General features: G+C 43.2%; 1 protein-coding gene across 5 annotated transcripts in view; it reads right to left on the reverse strand.

Moving 5' to 3' along the window:
* Nucleotides 1-340: 340 nt before the first annotated feature.
* The window catches only part of GLI3 (GLI family zinc finger 3), a 260995-nt gene continuing 247678 nt past the window's right edge, over nt 341-13657 (reverse strand). For all 5 annotated transcript variants that reach the window (XM_079947518.1, XM_079947515.1, XM_079947517.1 and 2 more), the window contains 2 exons: nt 11882-12209; nt 341-8666 (listed from right to left, as the gene is read on the reverse strand). In XM_079947518.1, the coding sequence (XP_079803644.1) occupies nt 6403-8666; nt 11882-12209 (2592 nt within the window). In that variant the 3' untranslated portion in view covers nt 341-6402. The remainder of the gene's footprint in view (nt 8667-11881; nt 12210-13657) is intronic.

Genomic DNA, 13657 nt, shown 5'->3' on the forward strand with positions numbered 1-13657 from the left:
ACGTCACAGCCAGTACAGCGCCCGCCACAGTGGGGAGTGTCGGGGCGCACAATGCGCCTTCTCCCCTCGCTAGTATCCGCCCCGGAGCCGCGGCAAAGGTGTAAAGGAGCCACATGCGGCTCCGGAGCCGCGGGTTGCAGACCCCTGGTTTAGGGACAGTTGGCACGCTCATGAGCTCTCTGTGTGCATCAGGACATGCATGGGGCTCTGGGCTGGGGTTACCCTCTACAACCCATAATTTCACAATCGTTGAGGCTCAGAACTTGACAATGATTATTTATAATGAAATTTACAGCTTTCAATATTACCATTAAAAAAAATAAAGATGGAAGCTGAGAACTTAAATACAAATGAAGTTTTTATTGACATTGTAAGAAACATTTTATTCCTCAGTACAAAAGGGCTAAGTGGTTCTGAAAGCCTAAGTGCAGTTGATATGTACACAGTGCTAACTTCCTTCAAGCTGATCTAAGGCTTGGAGAACATCAGATCATAAATGCAGATTTATCAAATGAAGACCACTAAGATCTGTTACATCTGAACACTATTCCTATTGTATGTAAATGTATTTACACATTTTTCTTTAAAAAAAGAGATTACACTTTTTATAAAAGTAAAAAAAAAAGTTGAGGTGAAAAAATGAACATGAGGTTTTTAAAAAAATCTTACAAATATGCAGGCTGACAAAAGTGAACTTTCTCAAAGACGGCATTCAATTCCTATTGGACAATAACACATGAATGCCTAAGATTCACAAGACAATGTTCAGGCAGTTTTATTAACAGTGGTATGTGCTGTTATTGTAAGAGCAGCCTTACAGCTAAATTTGGCACTATTCCCCCCGCTGCTTTTAACCAAAACAACTCAAAATAAGGCACATCCATTGCAGGAATAGAAACACAGTTTTTTCATGGAAAAGGTCAAAGTGTATCGATTGAAGGAGGCCTAACCCATGACTTATCCAACATCATCTTAGAATTACTGGAAAAGGAAATCACATTTAAGACAGAAATAACAAAAGCTCAGAAACTAACCTTTATTACATAGTACCATATCAAGACCTTTCTTCAGCAGAGATAGAAATCTAAACTGCAGCTCTGATGTAGACGTCCATAGAGTTGGGTTCCAACCCATTCTATAATGTTCCTTACAGCACAATCCTAGCCGTATTTACTCAGAAGTAAAGTTCCTTTGTTTGTTCATTTGTACCTGCTTGTAATTGACAATGCAAAAGGATAACACAGATGGGGAGAGAAAGGTCCATGGAAGAAAAGTTAAACTGATGGGTATATGTATGTTTCTTGTTACGGCCAATGGAATGCCTTTAAGAATAAACTCGTGGTCATTACTGTTCTTTGCGTTGAAATAGGTTAGGCTTCTGTGGTAGAAAGCATGGATTTTTAGCAGTGCTTACCTTTCCTAGTTAAGGTTGCTGCTGTTAAGAACTTAGGAGTGAATTCATGCAAGTGGGTTTCCCACTTCATCTCAGGGGCAAATTCTTGCTAAATTCAGCGCAAGTCTGGATTATTTGGGGATGAAGTCTGAAAAATGATTTTTCCCTATGAACCTGTGGCCGAAGGGATCCTGAAGGGCTGTGGCAGGTAGAATAGCCTCTAGAACAAATATAAAGTGTGGCGTTTACATTATTAAATAGGATAACTGGCACGCGAGAAGCCTCTTACTGTGCTTCTGAAAGATTTTCAAATTTAATGCGTAAAAAGGAGGAAGTTCCCTTAACCGTGGGACTGTCGAGATGACTTAATTGTCTTGACTTTGACCAGGATAAAGAGGGGAGTTTCAAAAATCCCCATATACACAGTTTTGAAGTGTCCCTCCCCACAATATAGCCGAAGCTAAATTTAGGAAGTGGCCTTTGACAGGAGTGCAAGAAATTGCAGTTAAAAACCAAACAATCCAACATGAGCCAAGCAGCATACCATGTTATCTCTTGCTTCCAGTCTTTGTGCACAGGGGCCATTTTGTGACTTGGTGATGGGTTGTGTAAGATACGGTTGGGGCAGACAATGATCCAGAAATTCACCCTGTCAGCTTTTGCTTTCTAAGTCCTGTAGTATTTTTTGAGGGGAGGTAGTGGTAATAATAAGGGTCGTAATTATTACGGACTTTCAGAAGGCTCTGCTGATGGAATGGGCACCTATCTTCACGTCTAAAGCTTTAATAATAATAATAATAATTTATTATTTATACCCCGCCCATCTGGCTGGGCCTCCCCAGCCACTCTGGGCGGCTTCCATAGAAACCAAAAATACACTAAAATATCACACGTTAAAAACTTCCCTGAACAGGGCTGCCTTAAGATGTCTTCTGAATGTCAGGTAGTTGTTTATCGCTTTGACATCTGCTGGAAGGGCGTTCCACAGGGTGGGCGCCACTACCGAGAAGGCCTTCTGCCTGGTTCCCTGTAGCTTTGCTTCTCGCAATGAGGGAACCGCCAGAAGGCCCTCGGCGCTGGACCTCAGCGTCCGGGCAGAACGATGGGGGTGGAGACGCTCCTTCAGGTATACTGGACCAAGGCCGTTTAGGGCTTTAAAGGTCAGCACCAACACTTTGAATTGTGCTCGGAAACGTACTGGGAGCCAATGTAGGTCTTTCAAGACCGGTGTTATATGGTCTCGGTGGCCGCCCCCAGTCACCAGTCTAGCTGCCGCATTCTGGATTAGTTGTAGTTTCCAAGTCACCTTCAAAGGTAGCCCCACGTAGAGCGCATTGCAGTAGTCCAAGCGGGAGATAGGCTGCTGCTTACTCCAGTCCATCTTACTAACTACTTAGGAATGATGTTATTGCAGTCACACCCAGCATAAGCAAAGAATATGAACATCTAAACTCCAACTTGGGTCTCTATCTGACAATACTTCCAGGGTGGGAACGGCTACTGTGAGCAGGAAAAGGCTACATTGCTTAGTTACAGGAGCATGTTTGCATGTGGAGGTTTCCAGGCTCAGCCATGCATCTCCCTGCTGAGACTCTAGACATGGCAGTGGGAAGATCTGTCCATTTTGGTTTCTCCCACTTTCTCCAATTTTAAGTTCAGTTCTCTACATTTCCATGTTAGTTGTGATTTACATTCCTCGTGAATTTTCACCAGCATTTTTAGTATGGGTGTCTGCTAATATGCACATTTTCCCACACAGTTTTGCCTAATGTAGACACTTTTGCGAACACTTTGGGGTCTTATTTGCACTAATATGTGCATTTCTATGTACTCTTTATCCTAGTAAATGCAGTTTTTGTATACGTTACTTGGCTGGAGAACTGCACATGAAAATTTTGAGAAGTGTGAATTTTGAAGGATGGCTGTGACTTGTTTTGGAAAGTGCAAGGAAGGCCAAGTTTTCCTGTAAACAAAAACAGAACCATACCCCCCCCCCCCAGCCTTACCCTGGAGTGCTTAGATCATAGTGGGCCAGACAGAGAAATAGTATGACCTGATGTACGGTAGCTTCCTATATGTGCTCCTTTGACACTGCACCAGTAAATTTGGGGAATACATGGGCAGTGCTGGTAATGAGAGGGCTGGGTTGCAGTCTCCTTGCTTGCACAAGTCCTAAATGTTCCACTATTACCATAGTGGTTCAGGAGGGACACACATTGCAGTAGCCTTGGTTACCCTGAAGGCAAACTTGGAAGAGTTGAAAAGATTAGCCTCTCCAAGTGATCCACTCCTAGAACTTAACTTCACACACAAGTACATTCTATAAGGAAACATTCCTCCAAACAGGACTTCAATGGTCAAAAACATTACAATAATTTTGGTTTCAATTGTTTTATAAGATGTTTGTGTTGATTGTTCTTCTAAGCTCAGAAACATGATAATGAATAGATGGCAAATTAACTTCTATACTCCCAATTCTATGGAAAACCTCTACATCAGCCACTTTCAGGAATGTGTGATACTGAAGATGAGATTCTCCACACAAGGGTTAAGTTGTTTTGCAGTGTTACAGACAACATGTGGAGGGTCATCATGTACCAATGTTGTTTGGTGGCCTTAGTGTGTATACAATTGGACTGGTTTAATTAAAAACACAGCCGTTCAGGCTCTATTGGTAAAGAATCAACCAGGTGGGTTCAAATCATGGTACTATACTATTGCCCGAGCCCAAAATATAAGAAATCTGGTGCAGTAATAACACCACATTGTAATTTTGACATGATTAAGGGTTGAAGAAGTAGTGCAGCTGTTTAGTTCCAGGAAAATGTGCCTTTTGGAAGTCCACCAGCCTAGAGTTGGAGCAACAGGAAAAATAAAGTCCTGATAAAACTGAGAGGTGCAAAGAAATCTCTAGAGTAACTTCTGCTTTTCACAAACCAATTCTTCACTTATACAATGGACCATTAAGAAACAGAGTGGGCTACTACATGGAATACAAACCTACGAGCCACAATCCAACAGAGCTAACTTGAGCTCATTTAAATGTATGGATGTAATTGTGCTTGCTGCTGTGCTGCATTGTGCAACAAGACTAGAAAAGTAACCAAGATGGCAGTGAAAAATGAACAGGTCAGGGATATATGTAAATTGAACTCTAGATGGTAGGCCAACTCAATCTCCACAAACAGAATAAGAACGATATGAAGATTTTATAAACATTATGTAAAAAATAATGTAGTGTGAATAGCAACCTCTACATTTGGGACAGACCACCACTGATGGATATTGGTGGAAGAGCTATCAGAATAGCTGTTCTTGTACCGAACTTATTGACAGATTCCCTATCCCAAAGGGAACCCTTATTTTTCTGAGGGGGGGGGATTATGCACATTATGCACAAAATGATGTGATGTTCTGTATGTTCTGTCTGTGGATTGAACCTTCTTATCAAGGACTAGCGCCTCTCATTTTGTTCTGTTGTTTTGCTTTGTTCTTGCCTTCCTCTGTATCACACCTGCCTACTGGTATGGCTCATTTGTGCTTGAAGTTTCCAGCCCCATGGCTTAGGGTGGTGAGGCAGTGGAAGGGCTTGGGATATGTAGCTGGTGGCATTCTTGCCCCTTTCTATGAATGAAGCTTTGGCCGTATCGCCAAGCCAATGATAGAAGACATTTACAGCACCACTGGAAGGCAGTTATTGTTAAATGGAATTATAGTAAACAAGAACTAAACATTTTGAATATTACAGCTTGAGCTTTTAAACCACTTAGATCTATGCATATTGCACTGAAGTGAATGCCAACAATTTGAACTAAACCTTGCTTAAAAGTGCAACTTGTGTTTACATTTATGTCTCAGACAAGCAGTCTGAGCACTCGCATAGATACTGATTTATTTTCATACACGCACATGTTCAAGTTACTCCCCATTTTGTAACAAAAAATGTGAGGCTTACTCATTATGCAATGGAGGTTTTGGAAATTGAAGCCAATTTTTGACATAAAAATGGGCAGTCATTTTGTCATTATTTTCTTTTTTAACCAACTTATTTTTATTGAAATATGCTTCAGAGTTATTTATATGGTATTTTGTCTCTCCTCAGTCCAAAGCAGTGGTTTTCAAGCTGCATTCTGGAGAACCCTAAAATTTGTTAGATGCACTTCTACACGTTCTTAAGTGAAGACTTGTTCATTATCACTGACACCCCCCCCCCCCCCCCGCGCAGTATATAGCCAATGTGGTCTTGGGCAGTTTCTCAGCTCAAGTAGGGCCATGGTGAGACCCAGCACGCCAAGCTAGCACTCTGCATCAACTGACTGTGCAGTCTAGAACATGACTGAGAAGATTTGCCTCAGGCAAAGCATTATGTAGAGAGGTCCTTGAATGCAGAAAACTTGAAAACCACTGGTGTAGAGCAATAGAAATGACAACTCAAACCATTACACGTGGTTTTTTTTGAATAAATTAGTTGCTTTAAACCATTCACACATTCCTCTTGACAGGGTTTGCGTGATCAGTGCTAAGAGGATGGAACCCCAAACTTCAATATATATATGTGCTCCTGGTAAAGTTGTGTCTACACGTTAGAGCCTGGCTGTATAAGAACTCCAGCAACAACCATATAGGATTGTATTTCCTTTTGAGTTACAGGAAGAGGCAATGCCATTTTATCAGACCTTCCTCAAAGATAAACCAGCATGCACATCACACATTTACATTGGCTTACAATTACAAAAAATATATAAACAAACAATAAAATAAAAAGAAGCATATAAACATTGGAAAAAAAGGGGGACTGTGGGTGTAACAATACTGATTCAGAACTGAAACGGAAGACAGTTTCTCCCTAGAACACTTTAGGGTTTTTCAGAGTCCTTATTCCATAAAAGGAATATACTTGAAACACATCCCATTTAGGTGAGATGAGACTGCTAAAGTACTTAAAGCAACTAAAAAAAATGAATTACTTTTTTAAAAAATCTTTCATCTCCTAACTAAGTTGTGTATGTCTATTGCATAACAGCAAGAAACTTGCTTTCTTCTGCAAGTGAGGTCAACAAAGAATTCATGTCCCCAATGGCCATGTTGTTTGTGCTTATGGGCATGGCTGGGAATGTAAGAGACGCTCGGGGAGTGGTGAGGCGGGAGGAGTTGCGGGAGAGGTTCTGAATGATGCTGGGACTCAGGGCTCCTGAAATTAAGCTGGCATGGTCACCATCATCTATGATAGCATCAAAATCAATCTGCACGCTTTCGAGGCTGCTGGTGTCAATGCTGTCAACGGTGCTCGTTACCTGGTTGGCTCCTGGGGAGAGAAGCTCTGACGAAGTAGCATCACTCGCCCCCTGAAGCAGGCAGTTAACTTCTGAAAGGGGGAAAGCACCTGTTTTCAGAGCTTGCTGGCTAAACCCTGTGGTTTGGTCATACAACTGACCAGAGTAATTCTGCATATTAGAGGAGAACTGCTGCGACTGACCTTGGGATTCTACTTTGATGCCATTGACCCTGTGTGGCTGGTTGGCATCCCTTATGTGTCCTTGTGGCTGCACCAAGTTATTCCTTGACGTGTTTTGTCGCCTGCCACCCCAGTAGTTGGCACAGGGCTGGTACCCTTTCACCATCACCAAACCTGATGGCTGGATCCCAGCATTGTGAGACAGTGGACAACTCTGTGGCCCTTGATAAAGGGTGGGTTGCCAGGGAGCTGAAACTTGCTCTATCATCATTTTATGGGAATGATTGACTTCTTGGCAGTAGATATCATCTGTTGACTGATTATGAAGGTACTCCTGGGCAACCACATTTCTGCCCTGCATCCTGCTAATTACATTGGGAGACTGCTCCTCTGATACTGCAGTGCAGCCAAAATTCTGCTGGTTTCCATTATTTGGCATAAAATTATTTCCCAGCTTTTGCCCTTGAATCACAATGTCATAGGTATTGCCCACTGGTTGTCTGCCAATACTTTCACCATACAGCTGTGCCTTATTTGACTGAAGGTGGTAAGAATGACTGGTTTCACTGTTGTTCATGACCATGTTCTGCTGTAAACTGCAGGAGCCGTTGTTGTCTAGAAGATGCTGATAGCCATTTTGCTGGGACACAACATTTCTCTCCAGCCCATGGTGCTGCTGTTGGACAACCATGTTGTTATAGAGGCCTAAGGTTTGAGTGTGCTGGATCAGGGACCGTTGCCCACATTTTAATTTTGACGGAGACAAGTCAGAACTTCCTGAGCTTACTTCATTCCACTGAATTGGCAGGTCATTTTTACTGGCCTCAGAGTTGTTTGGTGGAGGAGACTGGTCAAAGTTGTTGCCGTACCCCAATGCTGAATTGTGATGCACTTTGTTGTGATCTAGTCCACCATTTGGCAGGTGGTTGTATGCACCCTGATTCTGAGAATTCAAATATTGGACCACGTCGTCAGGTAGGAGATCCTCATCATTCAGACTGCCATCTGCTTCCATTGTAGCAGCTTCCATGGCCACATTCTCAGAGATACTAGGAGGACAAGGGGAACAGTTGCGGAACAAGCCACCATCAGAACGGGTGTAGTTCTGAAGGATTAAGTTACGCCTTTCCATAGATGGAGGCAAAACAGGAGGGTTAAAGCTATTGAGACTGTTGAAACGCTGGACTCTGGGAAAGGAAAGGTTATCGGAAACTGGTCTCACAGGGTCACTGGCTCTCCTTGTGCTGTTCCCCAACACATCATGGGGCAGTATGTGTCGCCTGTTGTAATTGTTTGTCCCACCATCACTACATCTTCGGGGAGAATTCATTGGGGGCAGTGGTGACATTCCAGACTCCCTACAGTCACCCAATAGTGCCATTTTTGTTTTCAAGCTCATCCTCTCCATATTAGGGAGTGGGGTTGGTGGGGGTCCACCAGTAGCTGCTGCATATTTTGCTTTCAGCCGGTATTGCTGGGCGGGGGTCAGGCTGAGAAGACCTGGCAAGCCATCACACTGGCTGGCTTCACTGGATCGCCGAGAGGCATCAGTTGAAATGGGGTCATAGGAATCAGTAACGCTGATGTTCTGGAGCCTCCCCTCGCCCTGGGAAGCATCACTGGATCTCCGACTGGAGAAGCAAGGTGAAATCCCAGAGGATCTGCGGCTGCTCATGTAGGCTGAGCTGATGGTGCTGGTGTTGCTGTCTCTTCTGTTCAGCATGTTGAGCACAGTAATGTCCATGTTTGTGAGTTCATTTTTATTGGCTAGAATAGTCATGTTTCCTCCAATGCTGCAGCTGCTGCTTGAATAAGTACCTGGGGAGGGGGATAAAGAAAGAAGAAAAGACTCCAGGTTGATCAGGTGAAATAAAGAAATGGTACGAAATGTGCGACAGGCGTTTCCAAGAAAATGCCATTATATTTCCAAAATGTTGATGATGGGGCCAACAAGACTTTTGGATTCAGGCACACAAAGAATAATGTTGCAAGATGAAAGAAAGCTGAAGGCATTGCCCAGGCACTGGCCGCAACGCAACACAGAAGGAACGATGCTGCCTGGTGCTGCGGACCAGTTCCCACTGAGGTTTACCCCGGTAGTTGGGCAGTGCTGCTTCAGTTCGGTAGCTCACACAACTGAAGTCCACAATGCTGTTCTATACAAAAATTAAAATGTCTTCCAAGAGAAAAAAGCATGTTAAGAGTAGCACAACTACAACCCTAGAACTAGGTAAGAACTGGGTCTATGTTGGCTTGTCTCTCTTGTCTCTAGTAGGACTCCACTGACTGGATCTGTGAAAATATGCAGTCTTTTTTAAAATGTCGATTACAGTCTTAATCGAACCATACTGAAAGCCAAAACTGCAAAATACACAATTCCGTAAATTATTTGGGATAATTTGAAAGTCATTCTTCAGTATCTTTTGCATGACATTCCAAGCAACATTATAAAATAAGCAATTATAACAATTTCTTTTCTTTTCTGTAGTTCCCTTTATTGGAATGAACTTAAACCAGAAACAAGAAATACCACAGATATTTTGCATGGATCATAGAATCATAGAGTTGGAAGAGACCACAAGGGCCATCGAGTCCAACCCCCTGCCAAGCAGGAAACACCATGGGTGGCTGCAGTTGAAAGAGTTTTGCAACAAAGTTGAAGGAAAAAATATTTGGGCAAAAATGGCGATGAGACCTGTGATGGACTCATACCCAATGTTTTGTTTCCCAGCTCCATTCACGTCTGTCACCCACATTAACACATACTTTGGACTAAACACAAGAATTCTACCATACCATCTTTCAATAAAATAGTAATAATAAGAATTTTGCCACCTTCCCTAGGGTACCCTTCTCCCTGGTATAATATTTTGATATGAGCAGGAAATTAGCTTGCAATCCTATACATGCTGACCTGTGAGTAAGCACCACTGAACTCATAAGGTCTGAGTAGACATGCATAGGCTTAGAGCAGGTTTTCAACCTTTTTGGGTCCACGGCTCCCTTGACATTCTTTCTGCGGCCCCCCTGGGGGTTCAGGAGCCCAGTTATGCTACTCCTTGCCTGCAGAGCCGGCAGCCCCTCACCCCTCTTTGAACACCCTTCCTTGGGGGGTGTTCCCTCAGCCTCCTCTCTTCTCCCCTCTCTGGGAGTCCTTTGGGCAGCTGCAACTGCCCCCCTGCTCTCTGAGCTGCCCCCCCTCAAAGACAGCTGCCCCACAGGGGCCTGGGAAGCACCCCCGTGCCCAGCCCCAGAGGCACCATTTGCCTGGGCTGCTGCAACAAACAGCTGTGGAAGCCTTTGGGAGGCAGAGACATGAGAGGGCATCAGAGGACAGAGTAGCCCTGTGGCACCCCTGACTATCATTCAGGATACCCAAGGGTGCCACAGCACCCTGGTTGAAAACCACTGGCTTAGAGTATAAGGGTCTAACATGATTAAACAAATCTTATTCAATTGATCAACTGCTCTACCTACTTTAAATAATATACTTATTTAAAATTTGCATTTGAGTAGAACAACAGTTCTGAAGCAAGAAGCATACTTTGCTTTCAGAAACTGGATAAATGTGCTGTACTAGCATCATCTTAAAACAGGCATTCCATCTGTGAGAAAGAAAAGGAGAAACTACCGTATTTTCCGCTCTATAAGATGCACCAGACCACAAGACGCACCTAGTTTTTGGAGGAGGAAAACAAGGGAAAAAATATTCTGAATCTCAGAAGCCAGAACAGCAAGAGGGATCGCTGCGCAGTGAAAGCAGCGATCCCTCTTGCTGTTCTGGCTTCTACGACAGCTGCGCAGCCTGCATTCGCTCCATAAGACGCACACACATTTCCCCTTACCTTTTAGGAGAGAAAAAGTGAGTCTTATAGAGCAAAAAATACGGTATCTCTTTTAGGAGGTTTTTTGCAGGTTTTATTTATAACAACAGTAATCTTTTCTTAATCACTGACTTAGTGCAGCACCTTTTAGTAGAGCATTTTGAATCAATTAATGTTCTAAATTGGTTGCATTCTGAGCAAATACCGTATTTTGCATGGAAGAGCATTCAAAAAAGTGATCTCCATTTGCGGTTTGAAATGCTGTATCCCAACTAAAGTTCCATGGCATAATTATGTGGTGATCAGCTTTGACCCTGTGTGGTGTAGTGGTTAAGAGTGGTGGACTCATAATCTGGTGAACCGGGTTCGCTTCCCCGCTCCTCCACATGCAGCTGCTGCGTGACCTTGGGCCAGTCACACTTCTTTGAAGTCTCTCAGCCCCACTCACCTCACAGAGTGTTTGTTGTGGGGGAGGAAGGGAAGGGAGATTGTTAGCCACTTTGAGACTCCTTAGGGTAGTGATAAAGCAGGATATCAAATCCAAACTCTTCAAATCCAAACTCTTCTTACTTGATAATTTTAGTCAGCCTATCAACACTTCATGATTTGGTACTCTCAAATTAGAATGAGCATGCAGTTTATTTAGTTGCATTATAATGGCAAAAGCACTAAAGAAACCCTGTGCAGGGTTGGGGGGTTTTCTGGGGGGGGGGGGAGGAATAAAGTGTCAATGGATTCTAAAGTGGATTCATTCATTCATTATTTTATCTTATTATTTAGAGAGCTTCTATACCACTTAATTCCAATCTTCTTTAAGTGGTGTACATGGAATATAATACAATGACAATAAAATTCAGTTAAAACTATAAAATTAGATTCCAGTTAAAATGTATGTGGGACAACAACAACAAGCATTCTGTAGACGGACCAAAGTTCAACAGGGATGGGGGGGGGGCTCTGTGACCTCAACAGGAAGGATGTGCCATAAAATTCAGCTCACAATACTGAACACACATGGTATACTGGAGCCATGCATCCATGCCATGGGGAACACGGACAGTGACTCCACCAAACATCTCAGTAACTAGGCAGGGATCAGGCGGTCTTTGAGGTATCCTGAACCCAGTAATGTGTGGGCAGTCAGTGCTGGCAACAGTCTGTCCCCATCAATGGTCTAGCTGCAGATCACATTAAATGAGCATATCTTACCATTTCCTATGAGAGGCGGCAAAGTTGGGGCTTTGGAATGTGGAATGGGGTTCAGTCTTGGAAGCACTCCACTGATTTGTTTCAACCTTTCCAGCTTAACTTGCTCCATCCATTTGGTCTCTGTCATATTCCTCCTGGTCTGCAAGCCAAGTGCTGTGGTTGCTGTGGAAATGGTAGAGTCCATGATAGGGGTTTCATCTATTACACTGAGGTCTCCTACACTACCTCTACTGGTCAGATTAAGCTCGGTCCCATTGTTGGAATAGGTGCTGATGGGGGATTGCTCGCTGCTGCATGTAGACTGACCACCAGGGCTTGGCTGAGATGTCTGTTTGGAGGAGAAAAGATATGGGGGGAGGGGGGAGAGGAAATCCAGTTAGAAACAGAATGCACCTAAGATCCATCATGCTTAGAGAAAGGCAAGACAGAACTCGGAACTGTGTTTATTTCTCAGCCATCTTGCAAGGTACCTCAGTTATTTATTTACATGAGGTACCTTGCAAGATGGCTGAGAAATAAACACAATTTCATTATTAAGAAAAGCCTTACGAGGTCAGAGTCATGCTGAGGCAAGTACAGGATGCTACCAAGGACTCTCATCTTACCAAACCACTTTAAGCTTCTGAAATCTAAGGTTAGGGCATGCTCTTCAAAAGAGTGTGTGTATTCTTCTGATCTTGGACTTGTGCTTCTGGAGTAACATCCTTCTCCCACATCAGACGAAATGCTTTAAAAAGAAGCTACTGAAAATGAGAGGGGTCTCGTGGCACAGCTGGAAAACATTCCCTTTGTGAGTTCAATACATTGGAGATGCTGGAAGTAGCTCTTTAATTCCTGGCCAATATGATCATCTGCAGCTGAATGGCACCAATATATGTATGGGCCCATCTCCATGGAGCGAGCCAGGTGCTAGTGTTATAAAGTTCATATTCAGAAGGGTCTGATTCTCATTGCAGTGCAGCATCCTTAGTACTGTGCACTGGCCAATACAGTGGTACCTCGGGTTACATGCGCTTCAGGTTACAGACTCCGCTAACCCAGAAATAGTACCTCGGGTTAAGAACTTTGTTTCAGGATGAGAACAGAAATCGCGCGGCGGCGGTGGCGGCACAGCAGGCCCCATTAGCTAAAGTGGTACTTTAAGAACTCAAAGTGTACTTAAAGTGGTACTAGGGTTAAGAATGGACCTTCAGAATGAATTAAATACGTAACCAGAGGTACCACTGTACAGTGAATAAAACAAAGCTGCTGTCAAAACATGGATTTGTAAACTAAAAGCCTTCATCATGCCATCGGAAATATCCCACAGAGCAGCAATGACCATCACTAGATCAATACCAGCTTGCTGCTAAAGTATTACTCACTGCAACCATTTCCCTGAAACTTCCCTTCCACTGTGCCTCAAGAAGAATTTACTTTTCCTGTAAAGTCTGATGAGAATTATGGTTTTCTACCATGATAGTTTTTCTACTGCCATGTTGACCTGTCACAGTTAAACATATCCACTGCCCTGGAGAAGCTCATAGATATGCTTCATAAGGTTTATTTTACTGCGGCGATATTCAGACTGCTTAAGAAAAACACTGCAATGTTTGCCATGTATTCAACAACCTCACCTAAAAGAGATCTTAGAGAGAGAAGCAGAGCAGTGCTTTTAGAGGATGTTTCTTTTTAGAGGATGTTTCTAAATGTTTCTAGATGTTAATAAGATGGATGCGTATCAAGCAGATATTACCAAAATAACTTCATTAAAATCACTACTGTAATTTAACCTGA

This window comes from Podarcis cretensis, assembly GCF_951804945.1.
Source record: "Podarcis cretensis genome assembly, chromosome: 12".
Taxonomy (NCBI): domain Eukaryota; kingdom Metazoa; phylum Chordata; class Lepidosauria; order Squamata; family Lacertidae; genus Podarcis; species Podarcis cretensis.